Raw genomic sequence first — 17,401 nt, forward strand, 5'->3', positions numbered from 1 at the left:
TCAAAATAATAATAATAAAAAAAACCTACAAATTGTTCACTGTCCAGCAGTCTTCTCTCCTGAGGAACAGTGACCAATGAAAAAATGTGATTGTAAAAGTGCTGACATAAACCAAATGTGTAGCATTCATCAGTTTATCAAAACATTCATAGATTTTTTTTTTCTTCCCCCCTGCCAAATAATAAAAGTTTTCTCTCTGGCTCTAACGCACGCTAGATATGGGATGGTGCACAAGGCAGCACCACGTAGAAGGGATAGCTCGGAAGCGGGGGAGCTACGTCAGCGCAGCGGTGGCGGCACAGCCGATCAGTACAGAAGAAGCGTTTGCTGATGCAGCTCTGCTGCTTCTAGCTGTAGAGGTAACTTGCTAACACAGTTAGTTGTGTAAGCTATAACCATGCATTTGCTCTAAACGGTATAGAAGGATGATCAGATTACGTGTATCTCACCCAAATATTTTGCGGGACAGCCTYTAAGTCCAATCTCATCTGTCATGACCATTATTTTAAGTGGAATTACTCAAAGTGAGTGAGAGCAAAAGTGGGCCAAGAGTTATCCTTTTCTTCAGTTGGAAGAAATAGAGTTTGCAGATAGCCAAAGCTAGCCAGGCATTGCRCCCATCGTATCCTCGATATTATTARRRCATATACTTCCAGAAGAAGGATGCCTTTGGTCACTTCCAAGAGTTCTATTCTTAAAAATTGGTTGTTTACAGCATGTCTTACTTTACAAGGTTGACAGTTGTTTCCCTGAGATTTTGGGACAAAACCAGGAGTATTTCTGAAAGAGTAAARTGAAATGTGAATAGGTGTGAAACAATATACAAAACCCAAGAATTTATATAAATAATGCAACTTTTCATTTCTTTTTCAAAAGCTGGTAACACATGTGTTATGCAATGTACTTTAATTTTTGATACACTTGTTTATTATTTATGCTGCATCTGGTCAGTCATGGGCAGATCCGATCTAGGTAGGAAATCCGCGCAAACGTAATAACAATCGTGTCACTAAGCTGAGATGGACACATGAGTGTTGCTCTCAGCTGCACTCAGACAGTAGTTGCCTCATAATATTAAAGGAGATGAAAGCAACTGTGGTGTTTCTCTGAAAGTTTCTATTCTGTGTCTATTTAATAATGGATTGTTTTATTCAGCCAGAGTGAATAAGCTTAACTTTTTCCTACATTATTTCATAAGCAATTTTAAAGCTTATCAAAGARGCAGTGTTCAACCATTTGAGTTTTGCAGTTTCAATATGTGAGATTAGGTGGGCTTTCCCCTTGAGCACATCTGCCCCTAGCAACCACAGCACTAAGAACTGTAAGGAAATATTGGAGGACAGAGTTTGCTAATGTTTTGTGTAYTCTTAACAGTTGGTTTTTCCAGAACAAGTCTACTCTCTTGAAGGGTGAGTCTACACGACATAACGCAGGACATGCCAGCCTTGGTTAGTCTGCTTTTGGTACCCCATCAGCTGAGTAAAAACAAAACAAAAGCAAAAAACAAACCAAAACCAAAAGCCTTGCATAATGTGGAGAATATGGGAACTGGCTGGCAACTGTCTTACTGCAGGGCAGCAAAGGCCCAATAATCGTGTCCTTAGGATAGCATCTTACTGATCCTCCAGAGGAACTTCAACCACTTAACCTCGTGCTGTGGGTGGCCATTTATGGCCCAGACGCGTAGAACATCTTGTGCAGTACCTTGATTTCAAAGAGGAGATATATTTACTCTTAGAAGGTGTTTAGCTTCTTAGATTGGTCTTTAGTATGGAAACCACAWAATCTTGGGGATGTGCAGTTGTGTCATTCAGTGTTGTACCTAGGAGAAAAGACTGTCTGTTTTAGCCTATTTTAGTCATCTGAACGGAATCAGGTGTTTTCAGAACTCTGAAGATATGAATGCTAGAAAATTTGATATTATTTTAGAATATATAACCTTCTTCTTTTTTGGGATAACCATAAAAAACTATAGCTTCAAAGACTGCAGTTGCACGGGGGTCTTCAGGGATCAGGTGCTGAGCCTTCATAGCTCTACGGGCTGGACGCTTGGCCTCCTTGAGACTGAGTAATTTCAGAGCTACCTATCCCCTTCCCCTCCCCTTTCTTGGCCCCTTGCTTTTAGAGATTTATTTCAGATCAGCTGGGTATTATAATGTGTGGACAGCATCAGCTCTGTCTTTCGGCCAACAACCTTTGCCTGCTCTGGGTTAAACCTTTTGCCAGCGGCACTTTTTCCAATGAACATTTTTGTTGAATGGTTTTTCTGTTACTGTAAAAATAAGCATGAATGTTAAGCCAAATTTTAGCCTAAAGGTAACAATCTTTCTTGAAGAATATCCTTGCATRCTGTTCTTAATAATCTTGCAGCTGTGAAGTTGTTAAACAAGATGCAAACACTATGCAATATCCTGGTGAAAGTAGAACTGTGACTTCATTGAAGCTGGCGGAATTGACTCCGACTCACGCTAATGCACAAATTAGCATGCACAAATTAGTCCAGAGAGGATAACACAGAGAATGATGTATAATATTTTCATGTCTGCAGTAAAAATGTAATAAAAAATATCTATTTCTATGTAGTTCTTGAACAGAAGAAGGGACAGCAAGCAGTACATTCTTCTTTCACATTAACAGAAGTGACTTTTCAGTAAGATAAAGTCAGAAGAAGGGCATGGGGTGGCTTACTTGTCTTCACCTGTCCTTCATTTTGTCTGTTATCACTGCTTTTAGCAGAGCTATAGCTCACAAATGAGAGTTCAGCGGCCTTTCATTGGTGTGCATGCGCTTTAAATGCCACTTTTGAACAGGTAGTCTCCWCTTTTGAAAGGACTGCCCACTTAAATTTTTTGTAAAATGAAACTAAACAAATCTTTTCTGAGGCTTTTTTTTTTCCCTCCTGTTCAGAAAATCAAACTCAGTGCAGGTTCCCCCCACAGTCTATATTCCTTGTCTTCCAATATTTCTTATTTAATCGATGGATTATAAATTCTATACAAATTATCCTCTTAAGTTAAAGAAGCACAAACTACTATTTGTATAAGCATGAAATCATTACATACTACAGCTGTGAGAATTTTGATGTATATTTAAAAAAAAATAGCTACATGTAGAAACCTGGTTGTGTGTCCAAGAGGCAGTAATAGATTTCTTGAAGTTTAAAAGCATTCTTCTTTGGCTTTCGTATGATAATGAACATTAACGACTAAAAGGGTAAGGTTTCATTATGTCATATGATTTAGGAAAAAGTGTTTTTGTGAGATGTCTTTTGGTTTTATATGGCGCATACTGCATGTATTCGTTTTATGAGGAGGTTAATTTTTCAAACTTATAATCAACATTTTGAAAATAATTCTTTTATAATTCTCTGTTAAAGACGTGGTTGAAAACTCAAATGGTTTGAGCAAACATTATCCTTAACAATCCATAAATTATGGGCAGTCAGGGAGTTCCTTTTCTTTGAATACGTATGTACAGTGCAAGTGTATACTGCTCTTTGCGGTGTTTAGGAAGAAATACTTTAAGTATTAGTATTTGCAGCAATAATTAAAATATAGACCAATAAAATGTGTTACYTAAGAAAAGAAAAGAAAGAACACATTTTTGAAAGCTGTTTCTTGTAGGAGTATATTCTTTTCACAGAAGTTTAAACAATGACTTAATGAAATCAGTGAAATATATTTGTTTCTACAAAATGTTTTTAATGAGGAAAAAGCAACATACAATAACGAATGTGCTCTTTTGGTGCTGAAACATTGACTGTTTTTATTGTTTGTGTCAGGAAATATATGAACAGCCCTTAAAATGCTAATAATCTGTAAATTCCCCTGTGTAATATCAATTGTTCTTAATTTCAGGAAGCGAGAGAAAAATTAAATTATTAATTCTTGTGTAAGGCTATCTAAGGAATTGTTCTTAAGAGGAGCAAAACATATTAGCTTAATCTAATAGAAATTATCATTATATTATGTAGCCTTGGGGACTTCTTCAAGGCTTTGAACATAAACATTTGCTCTAGTGATTCTATCATAACTGGAAGCATTTTGTATTATATTCACATGTGACCCCACTTAYCTGAGTAGTGTCACCTGTATGAGGTAATCACTACATTCACTTCTTAACAAAACTCATAAAAAATTTTTAAAGTTTGTTCTCTATTGCAAGATGAAGTGTTCAGAGTTGATTTCTGTTCTTCATTACTCTCCAAAATGTCAGTAGCCTTTTGTGGTTATTTTTTCTTTATTTGTGTGTACATATATACACATTTAAGATATGTATTACCTATAGCAAGATTAATGAGTCATGAATACATTTACGGACACTGTAAACAGATAAGCATCATTCATCTGTGACTGTAATGTTCTCTCCGGTTGAACAAATGACCAGATGTCAGAGAGAAGAGATATTTTACAACTGTCATTTTTTGCACATTGTCAATTCTCTAAGGAAATTTAAAATGTTATTTTTTCCAATTTTTTTGATTGCTATAGGGTAAAGATTCATGAAATTGTCATAATTGTTGTAGGTGMCTTTCTGATCTTGATTTTAAAGATGGTGCTTTAACCATGTTATGCTTTAAACCAGAGATATTTCAAATAATCACTCATAAATGGAGGAGTCGGTTGGGTGATATAAAGCACCCACTCCTGGCCACCCAAGTGAAGGTACTCTACAGTAATTTAAGTAATTTAAGTATAAGAAGCTGAGTTTCCTTCTAATAAACTAATGTGTAGTATATATCCATAGCTATGTTTTTGCCATCACTTCACAATTCTGTATTATGGCTATCACTGGATCCCAAACAGAAACAGAACATCAGAAAGGAAGATCATATTTCTGGACTCTTGTGACTGTTAGAAGTCACTAGTAGAAACCATGTTGAGAAATGTTGTTAAAAAGAAAAACCTCAGAAGAAACAAGCGTATATGGGTTGTGTACAGATGGTACATTTAGCTATAAAAGCTTTTTCATTAGAGTTCTTTTTAGGCAGATCCACGTTTCTGAAAGTAATAAACAGAACGATCTCCTCTATGAATAAAATTAGCACTTTTGGCTTAGGAAGTTTTTTTTTTTTGACAAACACTTTCAAAATATTTTTACATTTCTGTTTGACATTGTATGTGAAAATAATATACAAGGGAAGGTTTATATAGAGAGGTAATTTATATAGCTGTGGAGAAAAAAAGCTTTTGAAAACAGTCTCAGGTCTAGCAATAGAAAGCAGCAAATGTCAAGGTAATGTGGTTGCAGAATAATTGCTCTGAGGTTGATTATGCTGATTGATTAGACAATTTTGAGAAAAGGTAACCAGACTAAAAAGCTAAGATTGCATTAATTTTGTAAAGCAGCAGATCAGTGTGCAGACTAACCAATATAAGCCAATATCCAGAAATTGCTGTATCTCCCAGTTTTCCAAGAAATGTGTTTATATATTTATTCATTCTGTGGATGGAATCCCATTGACCTCAAATGAGACTTGATGCTGTGAGGGACGTCTGATTACAAGTTACTTTTGCAGAATGAGACCTTTGTGAATGCCAGAGAGAGTGCAGAGGAGAGTGCAGATTTTCTTTCTTGGGTATCTCTTTGTATCGGTAATAAACTGAAGCTGATTCTATGCCCAGCTACTTGTTCTTGACAGTTCTGAGTATTAGCACTTAAGAACCAATGTCTTTGTCAAATAATGTTGCGATGAAGAGTAAATATACAATACGATATACAACAGATTTTCCAGGCAATGTCTAGGTAAGATTATTAGTTTGCTGGAGGATGCTGGGATTTAAGTAAAGGTTCTAAATGTTTGGCACGGACCAAGGCTTTCATTGGCATACTGCTGACAAAGAAGGGTATCTGAAGCATACAGCTGCTGTTTTGTAAGCTTGCACTGAGAAAAACGAGTTTTAGGCACTGTACAAAAAGTGTAGCAGTCTTCATTCTGAGAATTTTATTATTAAGGAAGAAAATGTGTGTAACATTGCACTGAAATCAGCTAGGCTGTTAAATGTGATTAAAGAGGATTTGCTGGGTCCCTACAATAACAGGGTAATAGCAGAGCTGCTGCTAGAATGACTGAGAACGTCAATTCCGTCCCTTCTCCTTACGCACTGGTGGAGGAAGCTTTCAGGCTTGAACCGCTATTGAACCTTTTTCTGTGGATATCAAAGAGTTTCTCCCTGCCCCAAATTCAACTTGAAAAAAGATTGATTTATGGATTTGTTCGGATCTCAGGAATGTCCTCTTTAAGCTGGACTATTGCCATTCATTCAAGGAAAGCCACAGTTGGCGGTAGCACATCCTCTGCTTCTTTACAGAGCACCCTGAGAGTATATGCTTATAGTGGGGCTGACTCCTCTGTTCTCAARTTTAAAGCTCCAATAATTGCTTACAAACTTCTCAGCTGGATAAGTTCTGTTTACTTTTTATTGCAGGTGTCTTTGAGGAACAGACTGTTCTTCAGATGTTCTGTAGAGGCTGTGGCTGTAAAGGAAGTTCAAGCATTAAGCCATAGAGATAGCCTGCCTGAGCCTAAAATCTTAAAGACAAACATGTGCCTACTTGGCACTCCAGAGTGGCTTCTGTTAAGCTTTGGTAGATTTTGTGGTCTTTGGTTGATTTATTTGAAGGCTGGTGGCAGAACCAAGTTAGTTTAGAAGAAGAGCACATTGTCCCTTGTGCTTCATTCTTGACAGACTTACCCTTAAAGATCACAGATTACTTATCAAAGCTGCAGACATGGAGTTTAAGTCTAAAGCTTTTCTATATGGGCTGTTTATAGAAATGGAGCCTATTGTTAAAACATCGGTTGATTTGAGAGGCAAAAGTTGCAGTTATTGCATGGATTTGTTTGTTAATAGAGAAACTTTTCATTAATGTTTTATTTATAGCTAGAAGGGATAGATGAGGACCAATTAAGATTAAAACCATTAACTCATTCTCAGTAGAGCATCTATAAATTTTCTGAAGTGATGGTTGGATGGTAGGAARACACATTTCTAGCAGAACTAAGGCTGTATCTTTCCTCCAAAACCAAGTCACTTTGGACATAACTGAGAAAACTGGTTTGATCATATTACTTTCCATGAGTCAATAAATGTAGAGAGAGGTTAATTCATCTGTGGACTCTTCTGCAGTTGGCTTATCTCATGGGAACTGTTGAATGTGGTGGGTCTCATAATATTTCAACATCTGCTCTCCAGTGTAATTATGGATGACGGTAGTTTATATTGTTTTTGTTTTTTCAGGAGAGAAGTCCATATACTCCTCTTACAGCACAGAATACATATAAAATAGTTTTCAAGTTGGTTGTAGCTTGTTATAATGGCCTGCTCACTTGGATGCTTTCAGAAAAATACACTTAGGCTAAATTTATAAAATAGAACCAGAAATATTACAGAACAGTTAGTTATAAAGTTAACAGAACAGTTAGTTCCCGTTTTCAGACAAACATCTGTAACACCAACTGCAAGTTGCRATCAAGTCCTTTTCCTTTGTAGTTCAAAATTCTTTTACTAGAAGAACTTTGTAGGCACAAACAAATAGGTGACAGTAAAATTAAGAGCTCTGTAAGTAATTGGCTTCATTGTTTAAAAGATGACTTTGGGCATGCTGTAATTTGARATCTTAATATATTCTATCATTTTTCTTCATTATTTAAAGATAATCCTTGTCTGTAACATAATGAACTTGCACGTAGCTCCATACAGAGAATTAATACTAATTTATGCATCTCTCTATATTTTTGTGGGGAATGGTTTCATGAGTTTACAGATGACAAAAATAAAAGGTTCAGGTAGCAGCTAACTTGTTCATCATGTGCAAAGTCTTTGGAGCTTGGATGTGTCTTCTGTGCTAAACGTAAAATATGTATTATTGTGAAGAGTGTATATATACTTCAAGRGTGTATTTAATTTTATTACTTTTTTTCTAAGTAGAAGCTTGAATACTTGTGCAGAAATGTGAAATAGGCAGTGAAAAGTTTCTAAAAGAAGTAGGAAAGTCAAATAGCAAATGTGATGTGCTGCTAAATGTGATTATCCCAGGGTGATTAAGCAATATTCTCTTTTTTTTCTTTCCCTCCGTTGCAGCCTGTGCGTTCCGCTACAATGGRCTCTCCTTTGTCTACCTCATCTTCCTCCTGCTCATTCCTCTGTTTTCAGAACCTACAAAAGCAACAATGCAAGGTAAGACGTTCCTTGTTTCGTTCCTGAGGAGATATCTGTGGCGGACACGGTCCCTGCAAAAGCGGTGGTGGTCACGTAAGGTGAAGTGCGAGGTGGTTKGGTTTGAGCTTTTTCCCTCATTAAGTGAGTTGGTTTGTAAATAAGTGCTGTGGACTTGCTGACACTGTAGTTTATGCTGACCTTGCTGCTGAAGGACTTCCGGCGCCAGCTGCTGTTCTTGCCYCGAGGTGCAGCTGGGCAGCCAGGCGGTGGTACTGGTAAGGCTTCTTATTTATGGCAGTATTTTACTTGGAATCCTGAAGGGTGAAATTCACTCAGAATACACTGGGTGAAAAAAGACCTTTCCAAAAGACCCTAAAGCCAGCCTATCATAAACTGTGCCCAGGTCTGGGTTTGATGTTACTTTGAGGAATTAAATTTAAGCTCAGATTTTCACTGTGCAGTATTTTAGGCAATTACGTAAACATCACTGACTTCCTGATTTACTTTATACAGGTATCTTAGCAAAAAAACAAAAACAGAAAGGGCTTGCTGTGACAAGGTGACAAATAACTATATACGTTAGGTATTCAACCATCAATATATCACACACTAATGACACTTTTACTATCTAAAATGTGAAGATAGTTATGCAAAGGTATAAAGACAGGAACTGCTTCAGAAATATTAGATAYTTGCTGTGCGTAAGGGGCTAGTTATACATGTAAGGGACTGACTCCTTGAAAATCAACGGAAATGGAGATATAACAGTGTCAAAATTTCAGGATTTGTGACCTGATGGTAGRTTAATATTTAGTGGTGGTCTTTCTCACCTAGGAGCCTGTTGGGTGAGATCTTATRTATTTGCCAATCTAGTTTGCTTAGGTGACTGCAATTAAGAGCACCCACGCTGCTTGAATCATTCTTGTGATAAAACAGTTCCTACTTTCTCCGTTCTCCTTCAGACCAGTATGAGCAATAATATCACACAAGGCTAAAGTCAAATGGACTCGTCTCTCATCTTCTCTGGTAGAAACAATGTGAAGAGTCTCTGTCAGAAAGTAAGCTTGTTCATGACACCCTAAACAAAAATGAGACATTTAAAAACAGGTACTGATGTTATGCCACCGTATCTGATACCTTATTGACTTTGGTAGTATACCTCTACTCACAAATCCACCATTATGGCTGATAGAAATTCGGGTTATTTTGATCAACATGAAAAAATKAAATGGAAGAAACTAGACTCAAAATATAACAACTCCTGAGTTAACAGAGCCTCTATGAGATTTTTACCCAAATTGTTAGTGGTTCTGTAAAAGTGGGATGGTATCCTTAAATCTGGGGTTGCTTCGGGCATACCAGAAGGCTCCTCCAGACCTTTCTGGAGCTGCTTTTCCTGAGTTTATGGGGAAGTCAATCCTCCAGTCTGGTTTGGCTTATCTTCTTCTGGCAACTTTTGTTTGGTGCTTCTTGTGCTTTCCTGGGCAACATCAACCTTGGCTTTCTTCTGCCGGGGTAGTTTCRTAGCAGTTGGGATGTACCTCTCAATTCACATATGTTCATGTTTCCGGAGAAGATCTTGTAAATGTTCTAACTGATTCTTCTTCAGTCCCAAGTATTTCATTCAAATACTGGATAAGAGAAATTGATACTCTTATCTAAAGAGATCAGTGTGATTTAATCGAGCAACAGGTTCACACCAAACATGTAATCTTCAGCATGTTGAGTGATGAATAATCTTTTTTCAGGTGGTTTTTGAGCAGTTATCCTTCTAAACATCCATTTCAGTGTCTTGCTTACAAACAAGGCCATTGGTCCACTTCTCCTGAAGAAATCAATGTATCAAGCTGTCTTTTAATTCTCTGAGAAGAGTTCTTGGGATGTCTCAAGTTTTGTGTTGGCATGATCCCACAGGCTGTCCTTTTTTTTTTTTTTTTTTTTCTCTTTAGTGGAAGAGGTGAAGAGAGAAAACAAAAGTTTCAGGAATATCTGATGAACTATTCATTAATGTACAACACACAGTGACCATTATTTTTACCGGTGGAAGTAAAACTTTTGTTTTATCTGTTCTTACTAGTGTTTCATTAACCTTAACATTAGTTTGAGGAGGAAGGAGGGAAAATAAGAAGTGTTTCATCTGTTTGTGCATATGGCTTCTATTGATGCAGTTTCTCGCCCAGTCTGTGTACAGAGAATACCACATAAGGAAGGGAGATTTCTCCCCAAGGTAACAGCAGCAAGGTAACAGGGCAGAGGCAAGTCAGAGTTGGATCTKTGTTCTGGAATTGTGTCCTGACCTATCCTTTTTATGACTACTCGTTCATTTTTGTTTTAGCTAGGATAGATGCTGCTCCTTTCTGAAATCTTTGGAGTTACTTGCCAAGATGATATCTTGCCACAGTGCATCCCACAGGCTAGGTTCTTTTAGAAGAGAGTGTACATTGAATGAATCCATTTTGCATTTTTTTTCTTTACAATTATTTATTGTAATTGCAGTAGTATCAACTGACAAAGATACCTATAATGTTGTGCGGGATGTATAATATACAGTCTCTACCCCTGGGCTCAAGGCAAGGAAGTGTAAAAGATTGCACAAGGGTGGTGTCATTACAAAATATTATTCATAAATGGAGTATGAGTTATAAATAGATAAAAGTCAGATATCCAAAAAATTTTTAGAGTGGATCTGAGTTAGGCCAAATTTGGGGCTTTTGAGAAATGGTACTTGAAGTGTCTTGGCCGAGTTATGAAACAAGGCAAGGTATCAGTATTTTGAGATCTGGTCTATTAAGTAATTTTCAGATCTGCTGCCCCTTTAACTGCAGCAGAAGCCATCTTCACCGCGTGTTACAGTATAGAACTGGAAGAGATCTGCTTAACTTCTGTGTTTCAGTGCTTAACTCATGCAATTTCTATCATGTCTCTCCACTCTCTTCTAATTTCCCACACCCTTTTCCACCCAGTTCCTACCAGTCAATCTAAGAAACTAAGATGATGTCTCTTGGCGGGGACCCATAGTGAATGGGTGGGCTTAGTTTATGTTGACTGTGTAAGTACCCGGCAGAGCCAGCAAAAACAGAGCTAAAAAATAAACAAAATGAGCATAAAAGGTAGGAAATCCCACTCYAGGTAAGGCTGTCAGTCATTTTTACAGTGGAAAATTACAGGGACAGTGCAAGAATGAAACATAAGAAAATGCCTAGCTGTAAGTTAGTTTCTCTTAAAAGTACTGAAGGTGACAGATGAGAGGGAAGCACTAGCCTCGAAGGGGAATTCGGGTGCAGCTTCTCAGCTAATATTCAGTTACTGTGTTGATCTTGCAGGGTTTACGTTTTCTGCTCATTCTGTGCCAGGAAATATGATTGACAGCATAAACAGAGCCGTTTGCTAGGCGCCAAGACTAATCGTGGAGTGACATCCTAATCCTCTCCTTCTAAAGACTAAGAAAAAAAGCTATTTGATTAAAACTAATCCTTGTGTGATTTGATAGACATTAAAAAGCCTGATTTGTACCACTGATGGCAGAAATCTTTCTTTAGAGGAGAATCCTTTTTTTTAGGATTGTTTTAGTCTCAAGGTATCATTTGTCATATGGCATTAGGGTTCTCCTAAATTTGTCATATTATGATCTGTTCAGAAGAATGAATTTCATATCTAARTACAGTATGCCTGAGTATAACCATTTTGGCCCCCTGTTCCTGTCACCTGTTAAACTATGTATGTGTATGTGGAGGTGTCTCTTTTTGTGAAGTGTTGAACGTTTTTTCATGTCCAGAGGATGGAAAGGGGAAATCTATAACTATTTTAACTAAAAACAGCCAAACCACCATTAAATCAAAGAGTCAAAAGTTAAATAAGACAAACTTTATTCAAAATAGAAAAAATAAACACTGCTGTGGCTATATATTTTGCTTTCCTTTTCTTTTTTCTCTACTTCAAGTCTTTCATTTAAATAACATTTTTGAGTCTTCTCTTCCAGTCCTGTTTTGTTCCAGTCATMATTTTTCATAAAATCTTTGCTTTATTTTACTACATCTTTTAAAYGTTTTGAACTTGTTGATCTAAGTTCACACAGCTTTTCTTTCCTTCTCTTCTCCTGACTAACTCAAGTCAACAGTTACCACATAAGACCAGCATCCTACCTATTTTTCCATTTTATCACCTTYCGTCTTCTAGTTACTCAGTTTATACAAATTCTCTCCACCAAACTTAGAGGCTTTCCTGACTGTAGGGTTGCAAAACCCCCAATCTGTCATGAATAGAGTCTGCCTAGATTAATTTTTATTTTGAAAATACCTTGAAAGGTAGAAACACTGGGCTGATGGGGACCCTATGCTCTTTGAAATAGTTTGGATGGTATTTAAAGCTTAATAGTTAMAGTTTTTGCCTTTATATTTATTTATTTTTCCTTAAAACATAACTTTTTAAATAAATAATAATGTTAATCCTTAGCCTTGGAGATAAGGCATACYCTCTTCTCTTGGCATATGTTCAGTAGAGCTGTTTTAAGATATCACCTGCCAGGTGAAAATACCAACCACTTCTTAGTTAAATGAAACATCATCTCCTTCACCGAGAAGTTTCAGTTTCTCACTGAAACACTGAGATATGCAAGCGATTGGAAAGGTTTAGCTGAATATATTRTTTGCAGAAATAACACCTAATTGTCCATGATGCTGGCTGAATAAGGGAAAAAATTTGCATCTATGTGCAGCTGAAAATGTATTTGAATAACAATCTTGTCCAGCTCTATCTGTTACCTGTAACCCTTGAAATCAGTGGTTACAAAGTTGATTAAACAGCAAATTGTATTACTGCACATGTAATAACTATAAAAAGACATTTATTTGCAGATAACATCTTTTGTCTACAGAAGTATTTTAAAACTTGACTAGACGCAATTTTTCAAGGGTTGCTGATGGGAACTGCTTATGAGTCAGATACCTTTTTGCATGTACTGGAAAGCTATGTGATTTGGGCACAGCTTTCCTATGTGAATTATCTCTAAAATCAGTGACTGATTTGTTACCTACTTCTCTTGAGATAACAAATAGGAAGTAAAAAAGGTAACTTTTTGTAAAGTTCCTGCCTAAAAGTGTATGGCTTTAACTGCAAGTTCATTACGTTAGTGATCTTTTTTTTTCCTGTTTCTAATGTCTACTATAGTGAGGTCCTTCAACATAACACTGGCTTAGTAATAAAAATAATTATGTACCTACACGTATTTGACTTATCTGGGACCAGTAGCTTATTTATCAGTACTAAATAGTTGTGTGGCTTTTTTTTCCTGTAACGGAGATGATTTTGTATTTAGTTACTTCTGTTAACTTTCCTTTTTTTCAGTTGATAATTTATATTGTCCCAGATATGAATAATAGGACTCTGTAGCCAGCCACCATGTAAAGCAAAAAAAAGTCCTCTACAAAACAGCAACAAAAGTTAATTTTGGTTAAGGACCAGATTTTGCTGACTTTGTTCGTGCCAGTGAAAAAAAGAATGGGTTTGTTTCTAAGTTAAGGTACTGCTCAGCATGACAGGGCAATGGCAAAACTTTTGTCTCTTCTTTATGGAAAAAATTCATTTAGTGTAGTAGTAAGATCAGTAAAAACGATGTTTGAAAATGTGTTGATTGATGCACTGGTGAATAATATCCAAATCATAATAATTGCTAATTGAGCATCATTTTGAATATTGCTGAAACTGTAGCAGATAAACCAAACAGTGGAGTCTGCTTTGCAGAAATGGAAGGGGTTGCACAGAACTGCAAGGTACGAGGTTGCAGGGGCGGATCTGGCTCACCAAATACAGCACAAGAGGTTTTGGGGGAATGTTGATCCAGATGAATATGGCAATGTTTTTTCTACCAATATTATCTGTTTTCCCCTATGTGAGCACCTTTATCAATGCTTCTGTGTATAAGGGTATCTACTTTATTAGCAGTCTTTTTACTGTCAGCAACAATAGTTTGGGGAAGTCTTCATACTATCTATCTTACTTTTTTTTTTTTTTTTGAAAAGATTTGTTATTACCTATTGTCCTTATGTTCATATAAAGTACTCTGAGAAATAATAGAGGTGCTGACTGAAGGAATATAGAGATTTGTTTGASTTGCCCTTAGACTACTGAATGCCTTTGAACAAGCCTGAGGCATTGGTATGAAGGTGTATTTATAACTCAGAAAATGCTTTTGAGCAAATAAAAATGTGATTTCTATTGGATAGGGCACGTGTTTTACAATGGAGGCATGCCAGACTGCTATATAAACATCCGTTGGCTCAAAATACTGCATCTCAGCTAGGTTTCTCCACTTTCAACGTTGTTCATTCCCATGAGAATACTTACAATGGACTGTGTTATTTATCATTAGTGGGCCAAATCCTGGAGTACTTACTCATGGAAATTTTAGCAATAGATAAGTAAAAAATGAAGCATACTTTTAAATTGACCAACCTCACAAAAACTCTTCCATCTTACATGCCAGAGAATTTTTCTCTTAATTAATAATGCTAAGTGCTTTCTCGTTATTTATTATCAAAAATTTTTTTTTTCATGAAATGAAATAAAAATCTCTCCAACTAAGTGACAGTGTGCTTACTGAAAGCATTGCACTGGCAGTTTTAGGTACAGAAATCCTGCTTGTCTTGCATATCACAAATAATACCTGTGCCTTTCTCATTGCTTTGCTATGCTGTTCCCAAAAGGGATATTCCACTCTGAGGAGACTGACTCCAGTTCCTGTGTTATTTCACTTTTTGGCCCCCAGTAAATAAATTGTAAACAGGGATTCCCGTTAAATGGTTGATTGGATGATGTGTCACCTGTTTCCATTTTCATCGTTATTATATGTCAGCAATGTTTTTGGACCTGCGTGTGATAAAATTGCAGCACTGTGTTGATTGAAACCTTGCAAACCAGGCAAAACAGAGTTGCTGTAGTGAATGTGGAAGCAAGGAGGATGAAATAACTAGAAATCTATTTTAACTTATAATTAAATAATTCAAATGGGCCTTTTTGTGTGGTTGTTGGGGACTTGCAGGTCTTTGGGAGAGATTCAATGAGAAGAGGGCTTTCCAGCGGGCTTGGAAAGAAGGTGCTTGCAATTAGATCCAAGTAACTTTYTGGGAGACAGAAAAACTAAATTAGATGGAAAAGAAACCATTTTAAAGGAGGTTGAATTCAAGCTTGAATTCAAAAAGTTTTATTTTGAAACTGAGCATTATAGCTGCACTAATTTTGTATTATTTAATTTATTTTAAAGCAATATTTCTACGTGGAAATTGAACACCTTTTGTTTTTAGAAAAATAAAATCAGTTTAGTAAAATAAAAATGAAATCTGGGTTGACCATGGAGAAGTAAGGTTTTTTTTTTTAATATTTCAATTTGATCACAAGTCTGTCCCCTTTGTCTGTGATACTCAGCTTCAAATTGAATATCTCATTATTTAACTGAACTCTAGCGGTGAATAAAGACATAAAGAGGAAACAAAGCTCCCTTTTCACCCCAAGATATGGGTAAAYTTCAAGGTTATTTTATAGAGAATTAATTCAGGTAACAGATAAGAGCTCTCAGTAAGTTTTGTTTTTTGGCAGTAATGCTAAAATATCTCTTAAAGTGTATTAGACTACATACAATATCTAAGTAATAGCAGTCTCTTGTTTTACCTTGTATAGCTTATAAAAGTTACTTTTCTAGACTTTCCTTTTGTGTTCTACTTTATGCAAGTGTTGAAATCATTAAAAATTAGTCAGTTCTCTTCCTCTCTGGGAAGCATATGTAAAATAAAACTTTTATGATTTCTGCATTTGGAAGGTAAAAGTGCAAACATTGGGAACTGAGCTAGAAAGAATACGGGAAACTGAGAGTTTGTCCTAAACTAACAGTCCCCTCAACTAGCTCCGCTAAAGCCTATGGGGAAATTTCTGCCTGGACTTAGCCAAGTGCACGAGAAGTGTGCCTTCGACCCAGCCGTGGGAGGTGAGCGCTGACGAGAGTGCTGTGCAGAATGCACACGCTTTCCCAAATCTGGGTTCTAACGTAGGCTGGCTGTGGATGTGAAAGGATTTTAAACTCGGAATGACCTTGTGGCATGTTTTTAAAATTGAATTAAATAATGTAATTATGAAAATGAATTTTACCAAACCACATGAAAATAGGAGCATCTCAGACTGTAGAATGTGGCTGATTATGGATCATGTAATACAGTTGAATTCTGATTAAGTCGGCCCACAGGTTTTGATGGAAAAGTGGTGTTGAATATCCCAGAGAAGTAAAACTTTTAAAATTTGTCATCTTTTCTGAGCTCTGAAGAAAAGCTAATATTTCTCCCAGTTACTTTACATGCATTTTCTTAGCTTGTTGCATATGCAAATGATTGAAAAATCTCACAGTTCCTTTCTGTGATCGATTTTGACCACCAGGATCGTATACGTTTTTGTRTTTACTAGCCCAAATAATGCCCCCAAATTTATGCAACTCACATAGGATCTGCATGTTTGAAATACGGCTTTAGAGTGCTGGGTGCAAAGTTGACTGTTTAGATGTTATGGCTTAGTATTTTTGGCAGTGCATTGGAAGTGAGTGCAGKTTTTGGATATCAGCTCGGGGACGCTTCTGCTGCCTGCCATAGGTGTGTGATAGCGCTTTAGAGAGCCAGGCTGGCTGCTTGGCAGTGGTTTAGCTTTTTAGCTCTGCAAAACAGTGAAYGGACTGTAGAGAAATCAAAAAGATATTCTGAATATAATGAAATCATTTTGAATTCAAAATCATCTTGCAGGAAGCAGGTAAAAGGTTGATAGGTTCCAGTTGTTTTTTAGTAATACTAGAGGATAAAATCAACATGAAATTGTTACGGGATATTATGAACTGGGAAATGAATGATCCTAATAACTACAGCCAAATCTTTCCCTAGTGCAAACAATTCCTCAAACAATTGTAGACTTGTGAAGAACCAGTGTTATTTTGAAATTGGTTTTGGAAGCASTGAGGATGTCAGAGAGAGTTGGTCATCACTATTCTACTTACCATCCAAAGTTAACAAAAAATAGTCTTTAAGGTTTTCTTAACCTTACGTGCAAAATAAATATGAGGAAACTAGATAGTGTCTGAAGAGTTCAAGCATTTGAATGTGGTGACATTTACTAGTTAAAAATGCAATAACTTTTTCAGACTTCCATCTTAAGCAATGGTGGCTTTTAGGAGTGAACTCCAGACCTAACGTCTGACCAACCACCCCCACAAA

The 17,401-nt window shown here is 36.6% G+C and overlaps 1 protein-coding gene across 1 annotated transcript in view; it reads left to right on the plus strand.

Annotated features, from left to right (window-relative positions):
• The first annotated feature begins 218 nt into the window (after positions 1 to 218).
• The window catches only part of PIEZO2 (piezo type mechanosensitive ion channel component 2), a 253,796-nt gene continuing 236,613 nt past the window's right edge, over positions 219 to 17,401 (plus strand). Inside the window, exons 1-3 of the mRNA XM_085322513.1 lie at positions 219 to 359; positions 1,375 to 1,409; positions 8,050 to 8,180. Of these exons, the coding sequence (XP_085178639.1) occupies positions 219 to 359; positions 1,375 to 1,409; positions 8,050 to 8,180 (307 nt within the window). The remainder of the gene's footprint in view (positions 360 to 1,374; positions 1,410 to 8,049; positions 8,181 to 17,401) is intronic.

This window comes from Rhea americana, unplaced genomic scaffold (assembly GCF_003343005.1).
Source record: "Rhea americana isolate MKP2758 unplaced genomic scaffold, rheAme1 scaffold_78, whole genome shotgun sequence".
Taxonomy (NCBI): domain Eukaryota; kingdom Metazoa; phylum Chordata; class Aves; order Rheiformes; family Rheidae; genus Rhea; species Rhea americana.